This window comes from Camelus bactrianus, chromosome 15 (genome assembly GCF_048773025.1).
Source record: "Camelus bactrianus isolate YW-2024 breed Bactrian camel chromosome 15, ASM4877302v1, whole genome shotgun sequence".
Taxonomy (NCBI): Eukaryota; Metazoa; Chordata; class Mammalia; order Artiodactyla; family Camelidae; genus Camelus; species Camelus bactrianus.
Window position 1 is genome coordinate 15,022,576 of NC_133553.1, and position 26,639 is coordinate 15,049,214.

The following is a 26,639-nucleotide window of genomic DNA, read 5'->3' on the forward strand; positions in this document are numbered from 1 at the left end:
CTGCGGGGGACCTCCTGGCCCACATCCCTGTCCACGCTGCCGCGCCGGCCTCCACCCAGGCCTCGTCGCCCAGGCCAGGACCTCCAATGGACCACACCACACCCCCGCACCCCTCGGGCCAGGCCATCCAGAAACTCTGCTTCCTCTTGGGCAGGACGGCAAGGGACAAGCACGCTGGGGTGGGCGTTGGGGGGGTGTTTCTTCTTCCTAGGCCGCCTTACACTGATCAGAGGGGACTGTTCACCGGAGCAGGTGGCAACAAAATGCACACTTTCTGGCCAATGAAGTTAATCATATCCACACCCTAAAGGCATCAGTATTGAAACAAAAACAATAACTTGATCCCCAAAATCACAACCAACAGACCTCTCTGATCAGTATTTTATGTGACTGGTTTCCTATCTCCCACCAGGCAAAGTGCCCCCAGTGAAGTACTTCCACTGAACCCAAACCAAAGAGGACTTGACAAATACGCACCTCAGGCTCACGCGGCTCACGTGGCTCACACGACTCACGGAGCACACGCGGCTCACAGAGCACACGCGGCACATGCGGCACATGCAGCACACGCGGCACACACGGCACACGCAGCTCATGGAGCACACGCACCTCGTGGAGCACACGCGGCACACGCAGCTCAAGCGCCACCGCAGGCCCACCTGGCCCCGCCCTGGGGACACCACCCTTGGCCGACACCGTGGCTAGTACACAGCTATTCCAGTGAAGAGAGGTCCGTCCACTCTACTTTTGAAAGCCACAAACGTGAGACTCTAAGTGTTAAAATAAAAGACGAAACACTGTCGTCTCCACCCCATCTCGCTCTGTTCGGTGCGAAGAGGAAAGGCCAGCCTGTGCCAGGCCTAACGCCCCCTCCGGGGCAGGAGCCCGCACAGCGTGGGAGGGAGCTGCCCACCTGTACGTACACACATGAGCGGGGAGCCACTCCAGTTCCCCGGTTATTTACAAGGCTGGGTGGGTGGGTGTGCGGCCCCTGCGCTTATCATGGTGCAGACGTCTACTAGTTTGCATGTTGCCATAACGGATGTAAGTTAAACCCTGTTATTTATAACACGTATCAATTCCAAGATTACTCCAGAGCAGGCTGTTTCTAGACACCGTGTAGAAGCCACATTGCTGTGGTTCCTGTCTCCTTCCTCCCAGTAAGGCCCACAGAGAAGAGTCCAGGATTACACGTGAAGGGGGACACAGCCACAGCTTTAGGAGAGGACCGTTCCCACCTATGTGGGAAATCAACATGTATTCTTAGTTGTTGGAAAAAAATAGCTGTTTATACAAAAATACAAAAGTAGGTTACCCTCCCAAACATGCTCCAGGAAGACTGACGGTGGGACCACCAGCCACCGTAGCCTCTGGGTGGTAGCCGAGTTCACCGGAGACAAGGCAACAAAGGAGAAACAAACAGCTCCGACCCCGACGCGGGAGAGAAGGGGGGGGCCCACGGGGGCTGCTCTCCGCAAGGGCAATGGCGTGCTCAGAGGCTGAGAGGTGAAGAACACAGAGAGGAAAAGACCTTTCAGGAGACAATTATTTTTCTCCAAAGAAAAGGTGTGTTAAAGGTGGGTGGGGGTGAAGTTAAAGTGGAAAGAAAATGCAGAATTCTATGAAAGCAGAGTCTGAGCACAGGGTCCCAGACACGGGCTTCCTGGTAACCACGCTGCTACCCTGTGAGACGGCCCTGAAGCTCGAGGGCGAAAGGGAGGAGGACACAGAACCTGTCACAACGAAGTGTCTAGAAACTACGGGCACTACCCCGCGGGGGGTCAGCGAGGGAAGCATTTCAGAAACTACACAGCAAAACACACACAGAGATCTTATTCTGGCTTATTTAACAGAAAAAGACTGAGTTTTTCCCCTAAAGCCAGGATGTGAACACTGACAACGACAGAGGAAGGAGAATCAGAGCGGGGGTGTGGCCAGTTCAGGGCCACAGGCTCTGGATGGACACCACGTTCAGAGGTCCCAGGACCGGAGTGCAGGCAGCAGGAGGCAGGGGGAGGCTGTCAGGACACACAGCACGCGTGTGCCAGGAAGCCCGACAGTCACAGGCCGTTACCTCCACGCTGCTACCACGCGCACCGACAGGCAAGGCAGCCACCCCCCGAGGGCGCAGCTAGTCACCACAGGGCCGCCACGTCCCCCGGGAGGCCTCAGGCCATCAATGGTGGCCTCCGGCATCACCCCCTGCCCCAGGTTCGGTGCTCCCGGAGCAGCTGTGATTCCAGCTCCGGTGCCGGGGCTGCGGCTTCACCGCGTATTGTCACTCTGTGTACCATGGTGGCCCGCTTCCCGGTGAACGCAGCGCGCACCCCAACAGCACACTCAGCGCTCCCGTGCCGCTGCCGGCCGGCAGTGCCAGACCAGCCCGGGCTGGCCCCCCACCCCCGGCGGCGCCCGGGCCCCGGGTACTCACTCCTGTTGTAGCAGGTGGCCAGCACGCCTCTGTCGGCCGGGCTGGCGCTGATGTGCCAGATTTCGCCCACCTGGTGGAGGAGCACGTTTTTGCTGATAATGTTATTCTCGTCGTCAAAGTCTATGATGTGGATCTGCAAACACAAGGAAGGGGCAGGTCAGAGTCGCACCCTCTCCCCGGGCCTCCGTGGATCACGGGACGACCCAGAAGCCTCGGATGCACTTTTCAGCTCTCCAGTCAACTTCTGTTCTTCCTACACAGACAGGATACCTTCTTTAAGCTCATCTGACTCTACTCCTCTCAAAAGACGGGTACGAAACCCTATATAGCATTAAGCTTGTAAGGTGTGGGGGGTGTGGCTCACAGGCAGAGCACGTGCCTAGCAGGCACGAGGTCCGGGTTCAGTCCCCAGCACCTCTGTTAAAACATAAGTAAATAAACCTCATTACCTGCCCCAACCCCCAAAAAAAGACTTGAAAAAAGATTGCAAACTACAGAACACCACCCCCAGCCACATCCACTGCTGAAGAAATGACACACCAAAAACTCTGTCCCCGACTGGCTTGGCTGGGCCATGGCTGGGGCAGGGCCAGAGTTGGCCAGGACCATGCAAAGCAGCCAAGGACGCCCAGACCGGCTGTCGGGGGAGAACCGGGCTGCCTGATGAGGCCAGGCCTGGCCCCACCCCGCCCACCCTGTCCCCAGTGGACAGAACTCAAATCACATCGGGAGCAACCAAGGTGGGGAAGAGGTGAAGGGGCTGCACGTCAGCACATCTCAAACCTCGTCTCCAAAACGAGGCCAGCAACCATCAGCACTTACACAGCATCAATCATGGCGGCGAGACATTCGGCCTCCACGCGAAGAGTCACGGCGAGCTGCCACCGCACTTTTCTGGGTAACTTCCAGAGGGACGAAAATGATGTTCACAACTTCTCATACATACCCAAGTCACCGGGAAACACACAGATTAAACGTTCAAAACCTAAATGTGTACTAAGAAAACCATCGTGGATGTGCACAAAGATTTGTATCCAAGAATGTTGACTGTGGCGCTGATTATCGTAATGCAAGTTAGAAGCCACCTGAGCGTCCGGCAACAGGAGACTGTTCAAACAGACCGTGGCGTCTGACTGTAACGTGGAACCGTGAAGCCATTCAGTGTCTCGCAAACACGGCCCGGTGCGCGGGAAGGGCCACCGCAGACGCTTCCAGGGCACCGACCAGCAGGTGAGCTGCACGCCCTCGCGGGTTACAGGCAGGCCGGCCTGCCCGGGAGAGCCAGGGAGTGAGCTGGGCGGGGGCGGTTACAGCTGCTTTTTCTTTACTTCTCGGTGGCTTCTCTTTATGTTTGACATGGTTTCATGATTAATATGCACAACTTTGCAATCAGAACAAACATTAATGCTACTTTGAGGCCGTTTCCATGACACTCCATTCTGTGGGTGCGAAGGTGGCTGTCGCGTCCTCCTGTGCGGGTCCTCATGTGAAAATAGCCCAGCCCCTGAGGGGTCGCTTTGGACTCAGCGTAGAATTCAAATCCCGCCACTGCCGCCTACATCCTGAGCCTCAGTGTCCCGAGAGCTCCTGGGATCCCTGGGGGCCGTGCGCATCCCACGTGGTGCAGCCCCACCGCCAGCCCCCTCCCTTCTCTTGGGCAGAGTGGGGAGATTAAAACCCTTACTAATGTTTTTATCCATAAAACTGTTTTCAGTCAGCTTCTCCCCACACTCATGGCCCAATGCAATTTTCACAGTGGGTTTGGAAATGTTCCTGGTGGACAACTTCTAAATTATAAAAGTCACATGTGAACACAGACTAAAAAGCAATATACAAATCAGGAAAAACTTTTATGTTGTTGAGGGAACAGGAAATTATTTTCTTAAGCATCTGGTATTTCCTACTTACCAGAAAATTCAGTGACACTTACAAAAGGATGCACTTAAATGTACCATTTGTCCTTTCCCCAAATCCCTCCCTCTGCGACGCCCAGCAGCACCAGGACCACCACACGGGGGAGCACTCGAGCTCCGGCTCAGAAGTCCTCGTGGGCGGGCTCTGAGGACCAGGTGAGCCACATCAGGGGGTGCCAGGTGAGGGCGCCATCCTCCCCAGTCCTCCCTGCACACGGGCTCTGACTCCTGGCTGGAGGGCCAGCCTTTGGGCCTGACATCTGACCTCCTCTCTGCCGCCCAGCACTCCTCCAGAGCCCTGCTCCCGCCCGGGGACGGGTTCCCACAGCCTCATCAGAAAGCCCTTCTTTGTCATGAAGACACGAAGCACTGCTGTCCAACCAGGCTCTGGTACCTGAACCAAACAGGCCTTCCCTTGTGTTCACTTCTTACACTCTCAGGCACACTGACATCGGCCCCTACCCAGACGGCCAGGGGCGGGGTTTGGGGGCTGGGGGTCAAGATCCTGCCAAGACCATCTCTCCTAATCTGACACTGATAACAGTCCTCAACCTTCTTCATTAAGCTTGAGAGCCCTGAGACTTTTCCACAGTCCTCATTTACACAGGCTCACAGACAGGTCCAAGGAATACACCGTGGTGAGATGATTCAAGCTAGGCACGTTCAGAAAGCATGGCGAGACGTCACCACTGCAAACAAACAGAGATCAAAGGAATGACGGCTAATACGCAAAATGCAACAGGCACCGGGCAACTCCACGCACACGGCTTCCTCTCATCCTTAAAAGAGCCCCGTGTAACACTTCATTATCAGCCACGATCACGGCGAAGAGACCGAGTTACAGAGTTGGAGGTCTGTTCCGTTGGAAACAGGATTCCAGAGCACATGCTATGAATCCCACACCATCGGGGTGCACAGGGGGCCCCACGCCAGCCTGGGGGGCCCACTCCCTGCAAGGCCAGGCTCTGCACTGCAGCCGGTCAGCGGAAGATGGGACAGTTCCTGATTCCGAAAGAAGAGACTGTACTTAACTGTCTCCTCACAGGGCCCACGCTGCCCCTGGCTCACACACAGCACAAAGAAACGTCCTTGCTGCATAAATGTATGCGGTTCCAGGCCAGCTCCTGAAACGAGCGACATAATGGAGAAAACACTGCGATCACGGTGAGGGCAGGAGAGAGTGGGGCGCGACAGGCAGCGCAGCCCGCGTCCACTTGGGGGGCGGGAAGACGCGCGCTCACCTGGGCGCGTGCAAAGGCTGCTTTCAACTCTTCACACCGTTGCGAGTTCTGAAAATGCTTCTAACGGCTCATGATGAGGCTCAAACTCATGTATTTTGACATTATCAAAATTTTAAAGTTGGATTTGCCAGTGCAGGGCTGAGGGCATAGATGACACGCTATAAAAATTTAGGAGCTGCAGTTATAAAACTTACTAGGAAGCCTGTGAAGATGAGCTTGACCAAGTCTCCCCCATCCTGGAGAATCAGGGCTCAGAGAAAGCTGCCCAGGTGTGCCTGGACGGCAGGTGGGGACGCCTGGCCGCAAGCCCCGCCTTCGGTCTCACATCCCCAGTTTGCTCTGCTCCCGGTTCACGGCAGCAGTCCTGTGAAGCCCGTTTCCTCTGCCGTGCGTCTGCCTCGGCAGGATGTGCTGAGTGATGAGCGGAATCCGAGAGCTGGGTTCCAGGGAGGACTGGCCACTTCCCGGCTGTGTTGCCCCGGGCGGTCACTGACTCCTTCTGGGCTCTTGCTTCAGTGTTACCTCTGAAGGTGAACTGAGGGAACTGCGTTTCTAAGATCTCTTTGATCTAATGGAAACACACACTGATCCTCCAGCTAAAGCCAAAGTAACGAGAGTTATCAAATATGCTACACATTTCCCAATGCTTACGATGCCCACAGCGTGACTGCCATTTACCCATCCCTATTAACACTCTTTCCTGGAGCAAATAAGCCCCAGTGTGCTAACAGTCCCATCTGTGACGCCCAAAGTAGGCTTGGAGTCCAGGAGAAAACGACCCCACGCTCCACGACCTCCCGGGGCCCAGCAAGGGCATGTCTCCGTCTGTAAGCAGGAAATCCAAGACCAGGGTGCCCACGTGGCCGGATTTTGGTAAGGACCCTCTTCCTGGACCACGGACGTGCATCTTCCCACTGTGGCCCCACATGGGGAGGGTAACGGGCTCTGTGGGTCCCTTATATGAGGCACTAACCCCACATGAGGTTCCACCCTCAGGGCCCCAGCACCTCCCAAAGGCCCCACCTTCTAACACCATCACCTGGGGTTAGGTCCCAACACGCAAGTTTGGGGGGAACACAAGCGTTCACCCCACAGCGAGTGACAAGATGGTCAGGGGCTGGAGGAAGTTGGGACCTGAATGGGTCACTGGGGCGTAATCAGCAGGGGAGGCCAGAGCCTCAGACAACATGGGGTGAGCAGTCCCTGAAGTGAGAGGGGAGGGAAGACGGGCGGAAGGGGCCCTGGACGCCCCAGGCCCTCAGGCACACACACCAGGGCTCCAGGCACAGCCAGGAAAGGCCCATAGACACCCCCATTCACCGGCCCAGCGTGTTCAGTCAGAAGCAAAGACGGACCCTCCGCAACTCCCACGGCACAGTGCAAACCCATCTGGGCCGCCGGGGCTCCAGGGCAGCTTCGGGGACCTACCCCTCACAACCCCCACGGGCCACGCCACCAGGGGTCTGAGCCGATTCTCCCCGACACCTAGACCAATGACTCGGATGGAATTTACTGGATGCCCAGGCCAAGGGTTCTTGGATAACATAACTTCTTGGGTTTTCTCTTTTAATTCTTTTTTTTTTTCTTTCATGGAGGTGCTGGGGATTGAACCCAGGACCCCGTGCATGCTTAGCACACGCTCTACCCGAGCTACGCCATCCTGCAATGTAACTTCTCCAGACGGAGGAAAAACTACACCAGAAAGAAACCTGGTTCATTTGTCTGAGGATGTATAACAGGACACCAAAAACACCACGGGGCATCAGAGGACTTCCATGTGAAAACTGTGTGCATTTGCCAAACAGGCCTAATTACTGCAATTTTCGTGACTTTCCTTAAAATGCATCCATCCGATGACAACCGGCTCCGAGCCAGGCAGCAAGAGGGCCCTGGGCCCGCGGCTCTGTCCTCAGAACACCCACAAGACACACCAGGACTGGACAGGAGGGGCAGCAACTCGGAGAAACACAGCTACAGGGCGAAAACAAGCAGACACGGCACCAGAGGCCGGTGACGTTAGAGGGGCGCCTGGACAGAACCACCCTCGGCCGAAGCGCACACACAGAACAATGGCACTAACACACTTACGGACAAGTAAGCAAACCACAAAGGCACACAGCCGCCTGAGAAAGCGCCAGCGTGCGGCCCCCGCCTCCAGGGGCACCGCCTCCTCACTGGCTGTGCAGAGAGGGCGGGCCTCTCTGTCCCCCTGGCACCCACCCCGTCTACCCAAGACGCGGGGGAAGCAGAGAAAATCCTCGGGGAAGGCACAGCACAGGAGCAAGCAGAGCCCTGCAGCCCGGGCCCGGGTCCCAGGGGCTCCTGGCTTCTCTCCCTGAGCTTCCCCACGATGGGAGGAACACCCGCCCTCCTCCCGGAGGAGGGCCCGGAGACAGGAAAGACTCGTCCTGCTCCCAGCACAGCGGGCCCGGGGCAGAATTCAAGGCACAGAAAAGAAAGCAGTCTGCCAGACAAAGAAAGGCTAGCCACCACGACAGCCCCTAAACTCAGAAAAATAGCAGAGCTGAATTAAGTAGTCGTGATTCAGGTGCCGGGCACTTTCTGGGGAACGAATAGTTGCCTGGAAGGAGCTGACGGCCTGAGGCCAAGCCAGGGGCCAGACGTCCGAGCAGCCAGCCCCTAGGCCCCAGGAAGGGCCGAGCTCCTGCTCTCAGACAGAGGCGGTGGGGGGAGGCCAGGCTGGCGGTCACGCGATGCCACTGTCACAGCTCCCATGGTGTGGCAGGTGCTGCGGGCAGGGGCGTTGGCCTGTGGGAGTCCCACATGCACAGCAAGTCCCTAGGACACACACATGCACACACACAAGCAGAGCACATGCTTTATAATTAAAGGACATGTTTATGCCAGGGGAGGAGGTGGAGAGCAGAGTAGATGTTTCTTCCACAGGGTCGCCTTGGAAACCAGGTGACTGCTGAAGGCGACTCCCTCTGTTTGGGAATGGGGCCAACAGCACCTGCTCTTTCCAGGACACAGGTGTGGGAACCCCAACCCCAAGAAGGGCCTCACCTGCCTGGGTACCTTTTGGGCCCTCAGTCCTCTGGGGGCTCCCGGACCAGGACCCACTGTCACTGTGGTTCTCTTTATCTCTTGTGGCATTGCAGATGGGGACACGACACTGCAGATGGGGACACACACATGACACTGCAGACGGGGACACACAGACGACACTGCAGACAGAACACACACACGACACTGCAGACGGGGACACACAGACGACACTGCAGACAGGGACACACAACAAACACTGTGGACGGGGACAGGACACAGGGGGAATTGACAAAGAAGCCCAGGGCTCTGAGTGGGGATGGGATGGGGCAAGGAGGCGGGACGTTAGTGAGATGGTCTTCGTCACCTTAAGGCACACTTGGCAGTCATCTTTTAAGAACACTGTTGGAAAGCAGAGGGACACTACACCTGTCCTCTTGGAGACGCAGGACCCACCAGTGCTGTGCTCAGCCCTTCCCCAGGGCCCCTCTCTTGGGCGCAGGCATCACCTGAGATGTTCCTGTCGCATGTGGGAGGAAGCACGTGCGTCACGTGTGGAAGCGTGTCACGCACATATGCAGGGACCCAGGCGCATCGCATGTGAGAGGCCACGTGTCGTGTATGAGGGGAAACGCGCGTGTCCCGCGTGCAAAGGGACAGGTGTGCCACGTGTGTCTCCAGCAAACGTGTCCCCACACGGTCCGGCCCGCCTGCTCCTCTCAGCCTCCCCTCACCCCAGCTTCCTCCCAGGGAAGGCGCCAAAGTTCCCTGAAAGCACAGGGCCCCCACTCCCTGCAAGTGACGAGCTCACCAGAGCCCGCGGCCTTGCTCAGGCGGCCGTGCCTCTCCATGATGCGGGCTCCGGAGCCCGCGGCAGGAGATGGGCGCCCCCTCCCGCCCCTCTCCTAAGTGTCGCTGCAGTTACCGCCCCCTGGATCCCCGTGTCATCGGAAGCTCAGCTCGAGCGCGAATGTGCCTCTGTGTGCCCCGCACAGGACAGTGGCAGGACTCGGAGCCCGGTCACTGCACTAAGCAAGTCCTGCTGAGGGAATGAAAGAATGGATGAATGGAAGGACGTGGGTCCTGGCCACACTCGCATCTTCCCCGGAAACCAGCACGATGCCAGCATCTCCTGTCCCCCGCACCGGCACTCACAGACAAAAGACACTGCAGCTCAAGTGTGGAGACGGGAAGTTAGAAGCCTCGTCTTCCCCCCTTTAATTCAGCTGTGGCCAGCAGACGTCCCCAGAGCCGGAGGCTGCAGGCCTGAGTGCGCAGTGGGAGAGCAGCGGGGCGACAGGGCACGCAGCAGGCCCGCGCGGAGCACTCGGGGCCGCTGCACTGCGGAGGACACAGGAAGGGCTTCCAAACAGCTGCGAATCTGTCCCTGTTAAAGTCAACTACTCTGCTCTCCCAGACCTTACCACTGGGCAGTCGCGTTGCTAAGACCGGGAATGAAGGAGGCCCAAAGCCTCTCACTTACAATGGAAACGTCCCTCTCCCCAGGTCCGAGGTCTGAGGTCCGAGGACCGTGTCCTAGAAGCCAGGACCGTTCGCAGAAACGACGCCCGCTCCACGGCACGCGGAGCCGTGAACGACGCCTGTCGGAGGAGGCCGATCTCACCCCCCGGACGATCACGGCTCCCATGGCAGGGCCACAACCCAGGGGCCCCTGCAGCCTGGGCCCAGCCTGGGCTGATCTCACGCCACAAAGGATTTCAGGAAGAGCAGAGCACTTCCCGCCACGTGGGGCTGATCCTCTCTCAGTGTCAGAGCCATGCAGGAGAGTTTTGGCTGAGAAAACCAGGTACAGAGTCCCTTATTAATTAATGCCTTACATCGCCTCATCTTGGTTTTAACCCATGAGTTTCTCTTAGCTTTTAATATTTTCTAGGAAAATCTTATAAGCGTCCCTTATTAAGTAATAACAATAATTTCTTCCTTATTCTCAAGAATGTTCTACCAAAAAAGGGCAATGGTGCAGCCTCGGAATTGAGAGGAACTGAAAAGGAAGTGGCCGAGAAAGAGGCAGTTAGGGCCTGCGGGCAGGGCCAGGTGGAGGAGTAGCACCTGCCCCTCACAAGGTCTGCCTGGCCCAGCCCTGGACAAAAGCTCTGGGCTGACTGACACCCGCCCACCCGCTCAGCGGGCAGGGGGCTGCGCCAGAGGAAGGAGCTGGGCCTCCAGCACCAGCTCCCTGTCCGTCATTTGGCGAGTCTTCCTCCCCCTCCCCTCAGGCAGCGTCCCCCGGACTCATGGAGCCTCCCTGGGTCTCCTCTTTCCCTGTGAGACAGCCGCTCACTCCCATCTGATGTTTTCCAGGAGAAAAGTGACAGCACATCCATCCACGTTCAGAAAACTGGGAATCACAAAGAAAGGACTTCTGTCACAAACACCCGCATCCCCTGAAGACGACCACAGCTCGAACTTGGAGCCCTTTGGACCTGTTTCTTCCCAGTCTTTATTCTACGCAGAGATTCATTCTGTCCTTTATCTACTGCTTTAGTGGAGGTATGATTGACACAATGCGGTGTTAGTTTCAGGAGCACAATGCAATGAGTCGCTGTTTGTACACACTGCAGTATAATCCACTCTCTTCTCAGCGATGACACAGCACATGCGGTCTTCACATCTCACTGAGTCAACTAAGAATTTTCAGGCTGGGACGCTTGTGAGTGACCAGGTTCAACCAGGCTGGACCATATGAGTCTGCCATTATAAATGGGAATTTCATATCATCCAAATGTTTGCACAATGTGATTGCTTCTAATTTTTTCGCCATCACACGTACCATTACAATAATATGCCTTGTATAGAAAGCTTTTTCTATGTTTTGGGTGTAAGAACTGCAGGTTAAATAATTTGAGCACTTACTTGTGAAGCTTTAGGTATACACATCATCAAATTAGTTGTCAAAAAGACAACGCTAATACACACCCCCTCATCAACTCGGGAGAGTGAGGACGTCACCACGCCCTCCCCGGCACCGAGTATTCTCAGGCAGCGAGTTTAACGCCATTTCCCCGCAAGCGGCCGTGGTAACTGGCCGGGGGCCTACACCACGCGACACGACCTCCTGTGCATTTCCCAGGATCAAAGGCAGGTGCACCTTCACAGCGCCCCCAGCACCGGTACATGGCTCCACCTATCTGTCAGCCAGGAGGAAAATGAAGGCCAGCGAGGTTAATCCATTCGCACAAGGGCGCATGTCTGTGTCCAGCCGTGGCCTGAACCTCAATCGTGTGGGTACCTAACATCCGTTCCACCGTGGTGGCCGGATCAGCACATGGGCCACACTGGTACTCTCTGTGGATGACCAGCAGTGACAGCTTGCAGTGCTACGCTGAGGTGGGCCATGGCCTCACACAGGCCCAGCTAGATAGAGTGCTGTGAGCAATCAAAGCGGCCACCCCCTGGCCGGGGTCGAAGGGGCGATGCTGACCACATAGCCCAATTGCTCTCCAGTCACTTGCACAGTAAATCCTATGTAACCACAAACCCGCAGCAGTAATGTTACACAGAATAAGATTAAACTATTTAATTTAATCATTACGTACAGTTGGATATGTAAATCCCAGTGAAAGTTTTATTTCGCGTGTGTGGCATTAATTTTCTCAAACGTTGCTTGAAAAATCAAGAACAAAATGGTTATAAAACTAAGAACAGGCTTAGTGCTGAACATGTATACATTTGTCAGAAATAGTTACCTGATTATCATATTTTAGAGACTGCGTCCCAACCAAAAACCGGATGGCATCTGTCTCTGCAGTTTGAGGTGTCAGAGCACGTGCCTGCGGGGGGAAGGAAAAGGCACACACATGTATGAAGTCAGATTTAACAGACAGACTGAAAAGGCACTCCCCTCCTCTGCTGCCGCCGGAGGAGCAGCTGGCGCCAGGCATCCGCAAGGCGCTCGGAACGTGCACGAGCGGCCCTCAGCTCCCGTCCACTCAATGACCTGACAATCCCACTTCAGAGCTGTGTCTGGAAATGGCAGTAAGAGGGCACAAGAACTAAGCAATGACGATGTACACTGTGCTTTTAACAAAACCAGTATTTATTTCCAAAGGTCCCAGATTGGTTGAACAAATGAGTCCTCAACAACAGAGCAGAAAGTGGCTCCCGGTGATGACAGAGCGGGTGGTGTACGCCAAGTCCCCGCAGAGCCAAGAACCCTGAGTCTGTTTCAGGGCTACAGGGAGCTGCCACAGTTGGGAAAAGCAAGATCCCGGGAAGGCGGGAAGCACAGAGAGAGAGGCCTGACCCCGGGCCATTTTCACCCAGAGGCGCGTGTCAGTCTGGAAAGCGTGGCCAAGCGGTGACGCCGAGCAGGCCTTCTGACAGGCTTGGGGGCTCAGTGCACAACGTGCGGGACCCACCCCGGAGGAGGGGCCAGCCAAGACCAGGCCGTGGTCACAGGCCAGGCCTGAGGGTGTACAGAGTCAGACACAGCTGCACTGGGACCAGCTCCTCGGGCTCACGCGCTCAGAGCCGGCTCCCTCAGAGCCGCCACGGCTGTGACCATGCAGGTCCCCGCAGCCCACGCTCTGACGCCTGCGGGAAGCAGAAGCCCCCCCGCCATGTGCACATCCTTGCCCCAAGCCCCATGCATGTGCTAATGTACACGGCAAAGGGGCTGTGATTAGGGTGTGATTGGGTTAGGATCTTGAGAAGAGATTATACGGAATTATCTAGTCACGTGGGTCCTTAAAATCAGAAAACCTTTCCTGGCCGTAGTCACTCACAGATAATTGTGGTAGTTAACACCAGGCCTCTGCCGGCCCAGAGGCTGGACATCCATGATCACCTATGATTTCCCCTCCCCTTCGCCGCCAGACTTCACACTGGCTCAGGCACAGAAAGCGGTTCTCCCACGGCACTGGCTTCCCCACAGCCCCAGGGTCACGGCGTCACACCCACAGCCGGCCCACAGCCCGTGCTCGAGCTCCCAGACCCCCGATAAGGAGCCCTTTGTGTCCCATCACCCCCGCCCCTGCCGTCCTCCCTGACCCCCTTCTCCTTCCTGACTCTCCCCTCTTCCCCATGGGTATCACTGTGGTCACTCGGTGGTGGGTGGCTTCCAAATGTCAATCCATGCCCCGCTCGCCAGCTCCATGACAGGGCCCCCGGGCATCTCTGTCCCTCAGCCACACTGAGCCCAGTGCCCCCAGACCTGCTCCCCAAGTTCACTCAGTGCCCTGGCCCCCCTCTCCTGACCGATCACACTCAGTGCCCACGTGGCCCGGCCCTTCGCCCTCCTCTCCATCCCCACCGTCACCCACACCATTTCTCGCTGAAATCCTATTTTTATGACCTACTGTGATAGGAAAGAACAAACCTGACCCCATATGGATCTGTTTCTTTAACTTTTGTATTCTATTGCTTTGACTACAAGTTAGTCAGTAAAGGGATGTTGCCTATAAGCTTACATTATACATAATGGCCCAACTCTGGGAACCCTGCCTCCCAGGTGATGAGCGTTAAGCTAAAATACCTGTGTTTAGCTCACAGGAAACTTCCTGACCAGACCCACCTGGGAATGACCACAGGAAGGACGAAATTAACGCCTCCCTCTGGAGGCTGAGCGCAAGCAGGAAACGTTCGCCTTTACTCCCTCTCCCTTTAGTATAAAAGCAGCATGAATTCTAACTCAGGCAAGATGGTTCTTTGGGACATTAGCCCACCATCTTTTTGGTCTGCTGGCTTTCCAAACGGAGTCGCTATTCCTTGCCCCGACAACTCATCCTTCAATTAGCTGGCCTGTGGCGCCACAAACAGTCCAAGCTTGGACTCGGTAACACTCTCAACCAGCTTTCCTGACACAAGTCCCTATATTCCAGCTCCTCCTCCACTCGCCACCTCACAGAGCCAAATCGGGACCCCAGGTTTTCAGACAGTGGGCTAAAGGATTCACGTCTCTTCTCAAACTCAAGGAAATCATACAAAAGCAGGAAGGAGAATGAAAAGCAGAAACACAAACTCCATATTCACTGAAACTTGGGAACATCTCTAACCCAGAAGCACCCTGAGAAGAAAGCCTCCAAGCGGAGAGGGTAGGACCCAGAGAAGATGCTGAGCGGGTGGGGAGAGCAGGCAGCAGGAACGAGTGCTCCCACACACGCTTCAACAAGAATGCGAGCAAGGTTGGGGCACCAGTGGGCATCTCCCCAGGAAGCAGCCTGGGGCTCCGGGGAGGCTGCACTGTGGCCAGCTGGGCTCTGCCAAACTCCTCCGTCTTGGGGTAAGTCACAGCTCAAGAATTTACTCAACAAAACTCTGTGCCGCAGGAGCTCCTGGCAGCCTGGCGTGGGCCTGGGCACCCCCACCCAGGTACACGCACACAGATCGGGCTGCAAGCGGCTCAGGAAGGCACGTCACGGGACTGTGACCTAGGGAGGCAGCCGGAGCCCAGCAACAGAACCACCGGGAGGGACGGGAGGCCAGAACAGCAGGAAAAGACCTCAGAAGATGAAAACATAGGGCAGACGCCACCACAGGAGGGCCAGAACCTGTGACTGCACAGGGGATGCACACGAGACTCAGCGGAGCAACGAGCCCTTCCAAGACCGGAGGAGATAAAGTAAGGCAACCCGGACGACTGACCTGGAGCTGACCCAGTGGCGGAGACGGAAAACAGAGCCGCTGCTGGAGGGACACAAAGACAGACACCCTAACGGACAGCGTGTGCAGTACGTGAAGGCGCAGCGAATCTGTAAAGGAGGCTGCAGTGTGGCTTTGTGCTCAAGCCTGTCAGCTCAGGTGCAGGCTCTTCGTGCACTGGTTTGGAAGCAGCGTTTCCTATTTGATCCCTGGGACTGTAAGTCCTGTAACATAATTGCCCTTCCTGTAAGAGAAAGGGTCCTGGGACTTGCCCAGGATTGACAGTATTACTCGTCTAACTAGTGGGGATTTTCAGACATCGCCTTGCGAAGTAAGTGTGACAGGAACAGCACACCCTCGCCCGCCCAGGCTGCGGTAATAGAAACACAAGAACTTAGGCACCCGGCTCGAAAGGATACAAGACAAGGAAGTGGAAACTCCAGGAAGAGAAACCAGCGCTGGCGGGCACACAGCATTAACCAGGCAATACAGGCCATGCGCACAGAAATAAGGTGAGACACTGAACTTTACATTCAGATTGTTTCTGAGCAAACATCCTGAAAAGCTGGCTGCACTAGTCACAGAACACTACTCGAATCAGCAGTCGACAATAGTACGTAACTAGAAAAACCAGAACCCTGGATATGGATTTGGCAACAGATTGCACTTAACTACACTGGGAGTCTGAGGGAAGGCAAGAGAGCGTAGAAAAAGCCAAAACCCTCACGCGACATGGGCCCCGTCACCAGATCATATCCAAGATATAAAAGCAGCCAAGTAAAGACTAGAAGAAATCGCTGTAAAACATTGAAAGTGGTTGTCCCAGGGTATCAGATAAGATGCAAAGGGAGTGTTTAGGGCCTGCTGATTTTAATCAGATTTTCAGCAATTAACTTCTTTTTTTAGTTTCAGACTTTTTATTTGTAAAAGGGAGATAACAAAACCTACCTCAGAGGGCACCGTGGAAGTAAAATGAAACGAAATATGTAAAAACATGGAGCACGCAACCTGGCAAACATTGACTTGATGTTATTAGGAAAGGCGGTTATTTATTTTTTACTATTATTGAGAGAAATACTGCTTGCATTCACAGCAACTAACTTCTTAAACGACTCATAAGAATTACTTGATTTAAAATTTTTAAATATACAAAAGGGAGAAGAACTAAAATTGTGAACACAATTCAAAATGTTGCAAAAACAGGAATGTGCTCAGGAAACAGGAATGTGTCTCTTGTTTGCACAACGTACCTCATCTCAGCCTCCGAGCCTCACCACCTTCAATAATTAGATCCTTATCTTCTACGTAAACTGTTCTCCAAAGTGATTTTAACATCACTGACAACCAAACCTCCACTATAACTTCTAGCTCTTTTGTGTTTACTGCAGTAATGGTGCTTCAGATTCAAGAAAGTCACGGCCCACAGAGCTGTCCAAAGTAAATAAGTGCAAAAATCAGTTACTTCTTTTAAGACAAAGAAGAAATTCAGATAAAATATTTGATGTCGAAGGTAAGGATCCACTCCACTGATCTGTCAGAATGCCAGGGAACGACATTTTGTTTCCTTAAAGATCCGACACTGAAGATCAAAACCTCCAGGTTATTTAGGAGATTTCTTAAGGAGATCAAAAAGTTATGAAGTAGCAACAGAGGAAGATGCACAAGGTCAGGGAAGCTTCTATCTCCCCCACGCGCCCTGTGTGCACACCCCCACGTGCACCTTGTTAAGGAGACAGCAGTGTAACTTTGTGGTTAAGAGGCTTAAAACAAACAAACCAAAAAAAAAAACAAAAAAAACAGAAGACAAATGAACTTAAATATAAAACAGAAACAGACTCAGAGACATAGAATACAAACTTGTGGTTGCCGGGGGGAGGGGGATAGGGAGGGACAGACTAGGAGTTCAAGCTTTATAGATACTGACAAGTATATATAGAATAGATAAACAAGTTTATACTGTACAGCACAGGGAAATATAGTCAAGATCTTGTAGTAGCTTATGGTGAAAAAGAATATGAAAATGAATATATATGTATATTCATGTATGACTGAAAAACTGCTGTACACCAGAAGTTGACACAATATTGCAAACTGACTATAACTCAATTAAAAAAAAAAAAGAAAAGAGGCTTTGAAGTCGGTTTGGGTTTAAAGCCTGCCTAGGTTAGAATCTCTATCATTTGCCAGTGAGGCAGCCTCTTACCATAGGAAAAATAACACCTCCCTATATGACTGCTGTGAGAATTAAACAAAATATCTGTGCACTGTTAGGCAGAGTGCCTGAAACACAGGTATGTTCTCAACAACTGGAAGTTAAGGCACCAGTCCTATGGGACAGAGCCAGCGGTCAAACCCCACAGTAGTTCATGGCTCCTAGGACACTTAGATACCGCCTTGTATGGAGTTTATGTGTAAGAACTTTGCCTCACAATAACCAGAACAACATTTATTGAATGCTTCTTAGGTGCTAGGGTCTGTTCTAGGTGCCTGAATTAAATGTATTAACTCATTTAATTTCACAACAGCCACAGTGGGTAGCGGCTCATTTTCCCATTTTATTCACAAGGAAATTGAGACCCAAGGTCACAGAGTAAGTGCTGGAGCTGGGATTGAAACCTCGGGAGCTGCAGTGGCATACAGGCTTTCAGTAACTAACACTGCTGCTTCTCCCACTGTAAGCTTCTTGAAAGCAGAAATCATGCATATTGTTAAGACACATCTGCCGCACACAATTATGTAACAGGCACTTCATGTGGCGATGAACTGTTTTTATTTCTCTGTAACTGTCCCTCAGTGCCTCAAGCATATATAACAGGTCCTCTGAAGCCACTTGGAAAGACGGAAGCCAGTATAGGGCTGTAACAGGTCCCACTCAATGCGACCTACCTGCCCTTGGAGCTCATCCCTTACCCCACTCTCCCTCTCCTTCAGCCACACAGGCTCTCTTGCTTTCCCTGCATCCTTACTCCACTGCTTACACTACAGGGTCCACTCATGTCACCGTCACTCGCTGTGCACCTTCCCTGCCATGGTCACGGTTAAAAGCACTGGAGAACACAGGACGAGAAGGAAACAGGACGGACAGTGGTGGGAAAACAGGTGAAATCCGAAGAGTCTGGTTCGGTTAACCAGACTGTACCAATGCTAACTCCAAAGTTTTGGTCAGTGTGCACTGGCCCTGGAAGATGACAACACTCAGGGAAACTGGGTGAAGGGTACACAACTTTCCGTGTATCTTTGCAACTCTTAATGTAGATTTAATGTTGTGTCAAAATTAAAACAAAAAACAGGCAGCGCCTGGCTCCAGGAAGCCCGACGGCGGAGGAAAGGTGCACAAGTAAACAGGCCGGCTGCGTAGTGAGAGTCAGGCCACAGGGAGCGGCCGGGCTGCGGGAGGCGGCGCGGGGCTCCAGGCCCGGGGGCGGCGGGCAGAACCGCGGCGCCCCCACCCCGCCCCGCGTCACGCAGGCCCCTGGCCCGTCCGGCAGGACCACGGCCTACTGCCCCAGGCCACACAGGGGCGCCGCTCCGGCCGCCGCGGAGCCCTCCTGAGACCCACCTGGAACTCCAGGCCGTAGATCACCGGCGCGTCGTCCTCCATGCTGCGGCGGCCCGCAGACCTGAGGAAGGTCTCCAGAACCGGCTCGCCCCCAGCTCAGCGCCCATTCATTCCCTCCCGCCCAGGCGGCGCCGAACCAGAACTCGTTGTGACCAGCCCGGCTCCCGTAGGGTCACTTCCTGTGTTTTCCTGATACGTCATCAACGCGCTCCCAGCCGGCGACCAATCGCGGCAGCGCCGGGCTCGTGCGCATGCCCACTTGGCTCCCATCCGGGCTCTCAGGTGCGCAGGTCCCGGGGAGTAGGCCCGGGAGAGGAGGACCTGGCCAGGACCCGCCGGGACGGGGCGGGAAGCCCGTGGCTGGGAGGCCTCCCTGCTCCATCGCCCCCGGAAGCCTCGCTCGCCTGCGGCTGTGACACCGTGGTTGGATAGCATTAGCACTCTCCCGGCGCCACTGCAAACTTAAGTGACAGTTGCGGGCACGAAAGTAGTAAATTGGGAGCTAGGGTATGTTCCTGGTCTGTCAGACGCAGGTTGGCCCGGCCCAGACCCCTAAGGTCAAGGGCCAGGCTGCTGCGTGTCCGCAGGCGCCCAGCGCAGTGTGTGCAATGACAAAAGGATCCCCTGCCGATGCCAGGGTGATGCGTGATGCCTGGCGCCGAACCACTGGCGCTGTTTGGCAGCGTTTGCCTCCAAAGGGAGGCTGGTGGGAAGACCCTGGGGTCCCTGGGCCTCGAAGGACTGTCATGCTGAGAGTTTCCCCTCACAGGCAATACTGCCAAAGTGCCTGCCTTGACGTTAGGCAGTGCCCTTGGCAGACAGGAATGACATCACGTGGAATCCCAAAATGCCACGACTGACCCTCCCTCACTGACTCGGGTTCCGTAGGTTTCCAGGACCCTGCACCTCTCCATCATCTGTGTGACCATTAACTTTTTTCTCTTCCCTTAATCTTTGTGACAAATAACTAGGCCTGGAACAGGTATGTGAAAAGATGCTGGATACCACTGGTCATCAGGGAAATGCAACTCAACCACAATGGTATGTTATTCAGCCCTTAAGTCCTGTCACTTGTGACAACGTGGATGAACCTAGAGGACACTGCTAAGTGAAATAAGAAAGGGAGATACAGCATGATTCCACCTACATATGGAATGTAAAAAAGAAAGTTGAACTCTTTGTAACAGAGAGTAGAATGATGCTTATCAGGGCCTGGGGAGATGTTTGTCAAATAGTACAAACTCAAGATAAACAGGTTCTGGAGACATAATTAATAATGTATCCTATACTTCAAGTTTGCCACAAGGAGATTGCAAATGTTCTTACCACAAACGCAGAAAATGGGAAATACATGAGGTGATTGTTAAGTTCATTAGTCCCATTATGCCATCATTTCACAATGTATACATATATCAAAACGTCACATTGTACACGTAAATACATACTTTTATTTGTCAGAAATAAAGTATCTTAAATCATTTTTTTAAAAAAAGGAGAGAAATGTTAGGTCTTGTTTGGCTCATTGGTACCCCAGCGCCTAGCGCTGTGCTTGGCACTTAGGCTGGATGAGCATCCGTCGGACAAACAGGAGATCTGTGTGGTTACGGTAGAAATCAAGGAAGCAAAAGCACAGACACGGGCATCCTACTAGCCGGCTCCGTTTGCCTAAGATGAAGTAGCAGCGCTAAGAGAACGCAGGACCTTGATACTGCTGGATTAAATCCACCTACTATCGGTATCATTACCATTTTTACCGTTGTTATTACGCAAGTACTACAGATGCATGGCAGGAAAAGGTGAAAATACAGAAAGGCGCAAAGACAAATCCCTGAAAATAAGTATTTCCAGGGTGCTTTGGCCAGGAGTAAAAAGAGAGTAACCATCTCCCTTCCAGCTGCCCCTCTGCCACAGGTTTGTCTATCCCTGTGTGTCAGAACAATTTCCCTCCGCATTCCCAGGAATGGGGTAGGCTAGCTCCTCCCATGCCCCGCCTCCGGACCCAGGCCCCGCCCGCTGCGGCGCGAACCGGAAACGCGCTGGGAGGCCGGCTCCTGCATTGGGCATGCGCGGGAGCAGGCGCGCGCAAGCGCAGAAGCCGCCGGAAGCGCGGATTCGAGTCTTTCCTTCCCGGCTTTCTCCATCTTCTCCCCGGACCCTGGTCACAGCCGCAAGTGACCCTTTCCCCACCCCAGGGGGGCGGTGGCAGGTGAGGACAGGGCCCGGGCTGTAGGGAGGGGGTCGTGCCGTCCCTAACTGCAGCCTTGCCGGCCCTCAGGCCCAGTCGCTTAGGGGTCTCCTCCCCAGGTCTTCCGCCCGAAGTCCTCCTCCCCGGATCCTCCTCCCAGGGGTCTCCTCCTGGGGGCGGTCTCCTCCCCAGATCCTCCTCCCAGGGTTCTTCTCCTAGGGGGGGTCTGCTCCTGGGGGTCTCCTGCCCGGATCCTCCTCACGGGGTCTTCTCCTGGGAGTCTCCTCCCAGGGGTCTCCTCCCCGGGGTCTCCTCTCTCCCTCCTGCCGCACCGCCTCCTGGCAGGCCTGGCCAAGCCCCGCGCCCGTGTCCTGCCGGGTCTGCAGCAAGGCCTTCCGTGTGTGCCCTTCTCGGGGGCGGCCCCCGGTGCTGGGCACGGACAGCTCAGGAGGGGTCTGCGGCCCAGGTCCCAGCTGTGGCGCTCAGTGACTTATTTCTCTTAGTTTACTCCTCTGTAGCTAGAAGTTCACCGTAACCCACCGGACCAGACTCAGTATTGTTAGGGCAAAATGCGATGGTTTGTGTAAAAGCATGTCAGTGTTGGCTAATCCGTTCCAGAGTAACATCCAGGACGGAAGTGATTGATAGAGCATAGACACTGTGAAGACTGGAAACATTTCTTACTTAAAAATAAGCATCAGGCTCAAAGATGTGCTCTGTGCCTGTTTTTCTCACCCTCTACCACAAGAGTTTAACCCCAGTGACACACTTCCTTGGACCTGCAGTTCATAGCTTTTTATGGCTACTGGAAGACACCGTATCTTTTGGATGTAAATGCTTTACTCCTTGTTTCTTTTTACAAGTTTAGAAGAGTGCAGTGGGTGGCAGGCAGTGCGTTAGGCCCTCTGTGTGATGGGTGGGTTGGGAGAAGGGATAGAGGACTGCAGGTAGGATGATACAGCCCTCACACTACTCATCCAACCCTGACATCCTGTGACTTCTAACAGGATGGTCCCTGGTCGGAGGCAGTGTTACCACTCTGCGTCATCATGAAGGCTGTAATGGCTGTGTTTGTGTATGTGCAGCTCATCACAGTTTAAAACCTCCTTGTGCATCAGCTGCTGTTTAATCCTCATTATCCCAGTTTACAGATGGGGAAGCCAGGACTAAGCCGAGACTAATCATTTTTAAAGGTCACTTTACTGAGTAGTGAAGCCAGGACTCCGACAGTTATTCAGAGCTGTGTTCACTGCTCTTTCTGCCTCATCCGCAGCTCTGAATCAGAATGAATCCCGGCAACCTTACAAGGAGAGCCGAAGCAGGAACACCTGTCACATAAGTACTGGTGCTGTGACTTTGGGCAAGTCACTTGGTTTTCTCTGCTGTGTGATCAAGCTGATACTTAATAAGTTGATCCTGAGGATTAAGTGAGAAAACATGTAAAATGCTTGATCTGTTCTGGGTGTTCTTTACATGAGGGCTTTTCTAAATATATGCTTAAATCCCTACTACATGCATAGTTCTTTCATGGAAACAGGTCGAAGATTTGTAATTCCGGAGTCTTATGTCCAGAAAGGGAGCTGGAACAGCAACAGTTTTCATTGTTCTTAGTGAATTTAAGCCACTTAAAGTTAGTACTTAAAAGATGTTTTAAGGCTAGTTAAGCTCATTGTGCAAAGCACTCAACTGGACAAAGAGAAAGTCGGATTTCTTTGCAAGCATTTTGATGCTGACATAATAAGCTTAAAATCATGTCCATTATATCATGTCTATTAATAATTTTTATTAAGCCAATAGTAGAAGAAGCAAAGATTTTATATCACACAGAAATCAAGGACGGATACACATGCTTTTCCATTTTGAGATTATGAAATATAAAGCTTGGATGTAATACACATGGAAGACATGATGGTCAAGTGTGACCCCGACCCAGTGTTCTACCGTCAGCATTGCCAATGGCTTGGACGCCCCATGTCCCTCCCCAGTCAGACCTTCCCTTGCCATCACCTCCACCCCCTCCCCAACTGAACTGGGTAGTATCATCACCGTGGTTTTGTTTTTGTATTCCTAAAATAGTATATAGTTTAATTGACATGTTTTGAAATTTGTGTAGAAAATCAGACTGTTTATATTTCTCCCCATTCCTTCTGCCAAATTAGGTTTGTGGGATTTAGACATTGATGCCTTCAATATGGGATGGCTTGTTCGTTTTCACTGCTGTATAATATTCCATTTTAATATACTACCATTTCTTCATTTATTATGCTGTGTTTGGGCAGTGGTTGTTCCAGATTTTTATTTTGGGGACTTTGGAAAGGGGGCAGTATTTTGTTTGGATTTGCTGTTTGTAACATTCACAGTCAGTGCTTATGGTGCCCATGTGTAGAACTTCCTCTATGACACATAGATAAGGGGACCCCTTTTGTCTCAACCAGGACTCGTGAGAGTGAAAAGAGGTGCTTAATTTTACAGAAACCATGGGTATAAAGTGGAATCATCCTAGAAAAATCAATTTGTATGGCTGAGGAAGTCACTGGACATGTGTTTGTGAAATGTGGGTCTCTTTCACTCTGGATCTTTGTTTCAAATATTTTTCTGTTGGATCATTTACTGTCCTATTGATCTGAAAGAATTTTAATATATTCTTGATATTAAGTCTAAAAATATCAGGAGAAGGGTAGAGTTCAGTGGTAGAGTGCATGCTTAGCACACACAAGGTCCTGGCTTCAGTCCTTAGTCCTTCCATAAAAAAAAAAAATCTAAGTCTAACAATGTCAAGTGTAGTGAATATGTTGAACAAGAATATTTACGTACCACTACTAAGTGTGTGGATTGGTACAAGCAGTTAGGGAAGAGTTTGGTGTTATCTGATAAAGGGATGGATTCTCTGTGATCCATTGCACAGACATACAGAGGGAGGCGTGTACAAGAGTATTCATAGCAGCACTAGATTCAAAAACCTGACACCTCAAACATCCGTCAACAGAAGAGTGAGGTTGTGACACCGTCACACAGCAGAGCATCAGCAGCACAGACGAGTGAGTCACAGCCCCACGCCACTTCCCAGGATGAACCTCAAGGCTCAAAGTGGGGAGGGCAAATTAAGTCAAAAACTGAAAAAAGTCAGTAACACATTGTTTGAGGAAATAAATGCGGAAAATTAAAGAAAAATGTGTACGACAAATCTCAGAATATTAGCTCTGGAAGGAGAGGGAAGTGGGTATTAGGGTGTATTGTCTTAGCTACAGGTTTCAAACATTGTTTTGTAGCCACTCAATAATTAGTAAGAATTGTTTGTAGAAAATGTACCTTTAGAAGAGTCAGGGAGGCCAGCAAGAACCTTCTGAGGTTTCTAATGAAAGAAGCAAGAAACCCAAGATGCGTTTCCACCTCTGTCCCTTCCCATCTGACGCCTCCCGGGGCGTGGAGGCCACAGTTGCTCAGTTTCCTCTCGGTCATCTCCGGGCTTGGCCCCTTGAGAGCAGGGCTGTGCTGCCTTACATCTGAGTCTCTGTGGCCCTCCTACTTTGCCAGTGGTTTTTAAGAAATGTGTAGTTTCTATTGAGAAACTAAGGTAAACAGTTTAATTTTTACTCTGGGTTGGGCAACATCTGTGTTAACAGTGTCCCTAGGAAACGGAAGCTGATTTTCTAAATGAGACTGGATTAGTAACAAGGTTACTGAAGAGAATGAAAACATAGTTACAAACTTAAGCATTGACTTGAAAGACTTCCTTTTTGGTCGGCTTTCTTCCTTTCAGAAGTGATTTCTTTAAAAACATATTTTGGGTGAGTTGGTAAAGACAGAATTGCTTGTCCGAGTGTTTTATTCTTTGCCTACCTGTTCTTCAGAAAGGGTCGTTCCCCTTGCCAGCAAGTAACGTTTCCCTAACATTCCCCAGCAACTGTCCCTTCTGAAAATCTTTGTCCATTTCACAGGTCAGATTGTTTAGAATCATAGATTTATTCTGGGTTTCTTTACTTACTGCTGAAGCAGTTCCTGTGGTCGTGGTCCAGTCCCCGTAGTGAGTGGGTCTTGACAGTGACAAGCCTTCTCTTACTGCATCGTCTGGTGGAAAGCAGTTCAGGGTCACCTGTGGGCAGTCTTTCCCAAGTACCCCTGTTTTACTCTGTCTCTCTGTGTCTTGTAATACACCCAAGTTAACCTTGACTGGCGGCGATTTCTGCTCACGAGTAGAATTGTCTCAAGTTTCCCTACATGGAAAGAAAAGCTTCTGTGTGATTTTGTGAGTTCTGATGTTCTTTACCTTTTCCTGTAATTGTACGCATTGTACCTTTTCTTACATCCTGCGTTATTCCACAAGTGTCCACTAATGTAGTCACGGAGGAGCTGGCATTACGATCTGAGCTGTTTTCATTCTGAGATGGGCTCAGTCCAGCAGCCTGGGTGCCGAGCACTGGGAATACCTCCGTCCTCAGGGGCTCATGTGGAGGGGCCAGGCTCGTTCCTGGCTGTGTCGCCTTCTAACAGTGAGTGCAGACGAGTCCCGTCTCTCCCCTGGTTCTCGGTGTCCCTGTCTGTGTGTTAGGGCGGCTGATACCTGTCTCTCGTCCGGTGGTTGTGGAGGTTAAACCAAGGTGTTGCGTTTCCACGGTCTTCGTGCTCAGCCTCCGTGTCCTGCTTGGGGAGGACCAGGGAATAGCCTTCCTCGTGGGGGCGCATGCACTCATGTCCCTGAGCAGCCACCAGTCCGCGCTCCCTGGGAAACGTTACAGGGTCAGGGGCTTTTGCTCCTTTTCTTGGTCATTTTGACTTGTTTATAGCTAATAGTTACTAAGTGAACATGTAATAAATGGGGAGATTAGTAACTGACTATGCTGGATGAGAAACTTCTCCAGAATATGTAACTTTGACTCTAAAATAATCTTGCTTTTGGATCTCAGAGTGGTCCAGCTGTAAAAGGGAAGGACAGCGAATTTGGAAGACTGATGAAAGTGTTGACAGAGAGAAGAAAAGGAATCCTACCCAGAGATCAGCTGAAAGTCACTAGTGTTTTTTTCTGGAAAAACACACATCTTGCATCATAGTCCTTGTCTCCTTACTTGAGTTTGTTCACTACGAGGAGAACTATGCACGCAACTTTTGCTCCTGGAAGCTCCTCACGGAAAGGAACAAATACTGCTTTAGGGTTCAAAGTCCTTGTTTCACTCTGTGGCCTCCACCCGCCAGCGTCGACCCAGCATTTCAGCTTCGACTGGTCCTGGTTTCTCAGCTCACCTGCGGTGTGGTCGGGGGCAGGCGTCACTCCTGTCTGAGCCGCAGGCTCCTCGCTGCACCGTGAAGCACGTGGCAGCAGCCGTTCCACGGGGCTGTCGGAGGGTCGGGTAGGAAGAGCAGTTAGCCCAGCGTCAGGACGTAGCAAGCGCTGCAAACGCCCTCCCATTTTGGTGCCTCAGCTTCAGCCGCAGGGAGCTTGGCTTGTCCTTGCTGTTTCTCTTGCTCATGCCGTCTCATTGTCTCAAATTCCCGGAGCTAAGCAAACAGCGTTACGAGCTCAGGAGGATGGAAGGGCAATTGTAGGCTGCAGTGTCTCGGGAAGGCTTCAGGCGGAGTGCGGACTGCAGCTGTGTCTTTAGGAGTAAGTAGGGTTTGAAAGGCTGAGACCTCACACCCATCGGGATGGCTACTATCAAAAAGACAGAAAATTAGTGGTGCTGGAAAGGATGTGGAGAAATTGGAACCC

The 26,639-nt window shown here is 52.7% G+C and overlaps 2 protein-coding genes across 5 annotated transcripts in view; one reads left to right on the forward strand and one right to left on the reverse strand.

Moving 5' to 3' along the window:
• The window catches only part of EIPR1 (EARP complex and GARP complex interacting protein 1), a 77,207-nt gene extending 58,273 nt beyond the window's left edge, over positions 1-18,934 (reverse strand). For both annotated transcript variants that reach the window (XM_074341604.1, XM_074341603.1), the window contains exons 1-3: positions 18,751-18,934; positions 12,299-12,382; positions 2,432-2,564 (exon numbers count right to left, since the gene is read on the reverse strand). In XM_074341604.1, coding sequence (XP_074197705.1) covers positions 2,432-2,564; positions 12,299-12,382; positions 18,751-18,792 — 259 coding nt within the window. In that variant the 5' untranslated portion in view covers positions 18,793-18,934. The remainder of the gene's footprint in view (positions 1-2,431; positions 2,565-12,298; positions 12,383-18,750) is intronic.
• Positions 18,935-19,770: 836 nt separating this feature from the next.
• The window catches only part of TRAPPC12 (trafficking protein particle complex subunit 12), a 53,842-nt gene continuing 46,973 nt past the window's right edge, over positions 19,771-26,639 (forward strand). For 2 of the 3 annotated variants that reach the window (XR_012499159.1, XM_010956939.3), the window contains exon 1: positions 20,798-20,956. Coding sequence is in view for 2 of the 3 variants with exons in the window: in XM_010956939.3 (XP_010955241.3) it covers positions 20,813-20,956 (144 nt within the window). In the remaining variant the exon portion in view is untranslated. Of the gene's footprint in view, positions 19,792-20,797; positions 20,957-26,639 lie in introns of those variants that run through there. The other variant, XM_074341606.1, reaches the window with a different exon arrangement.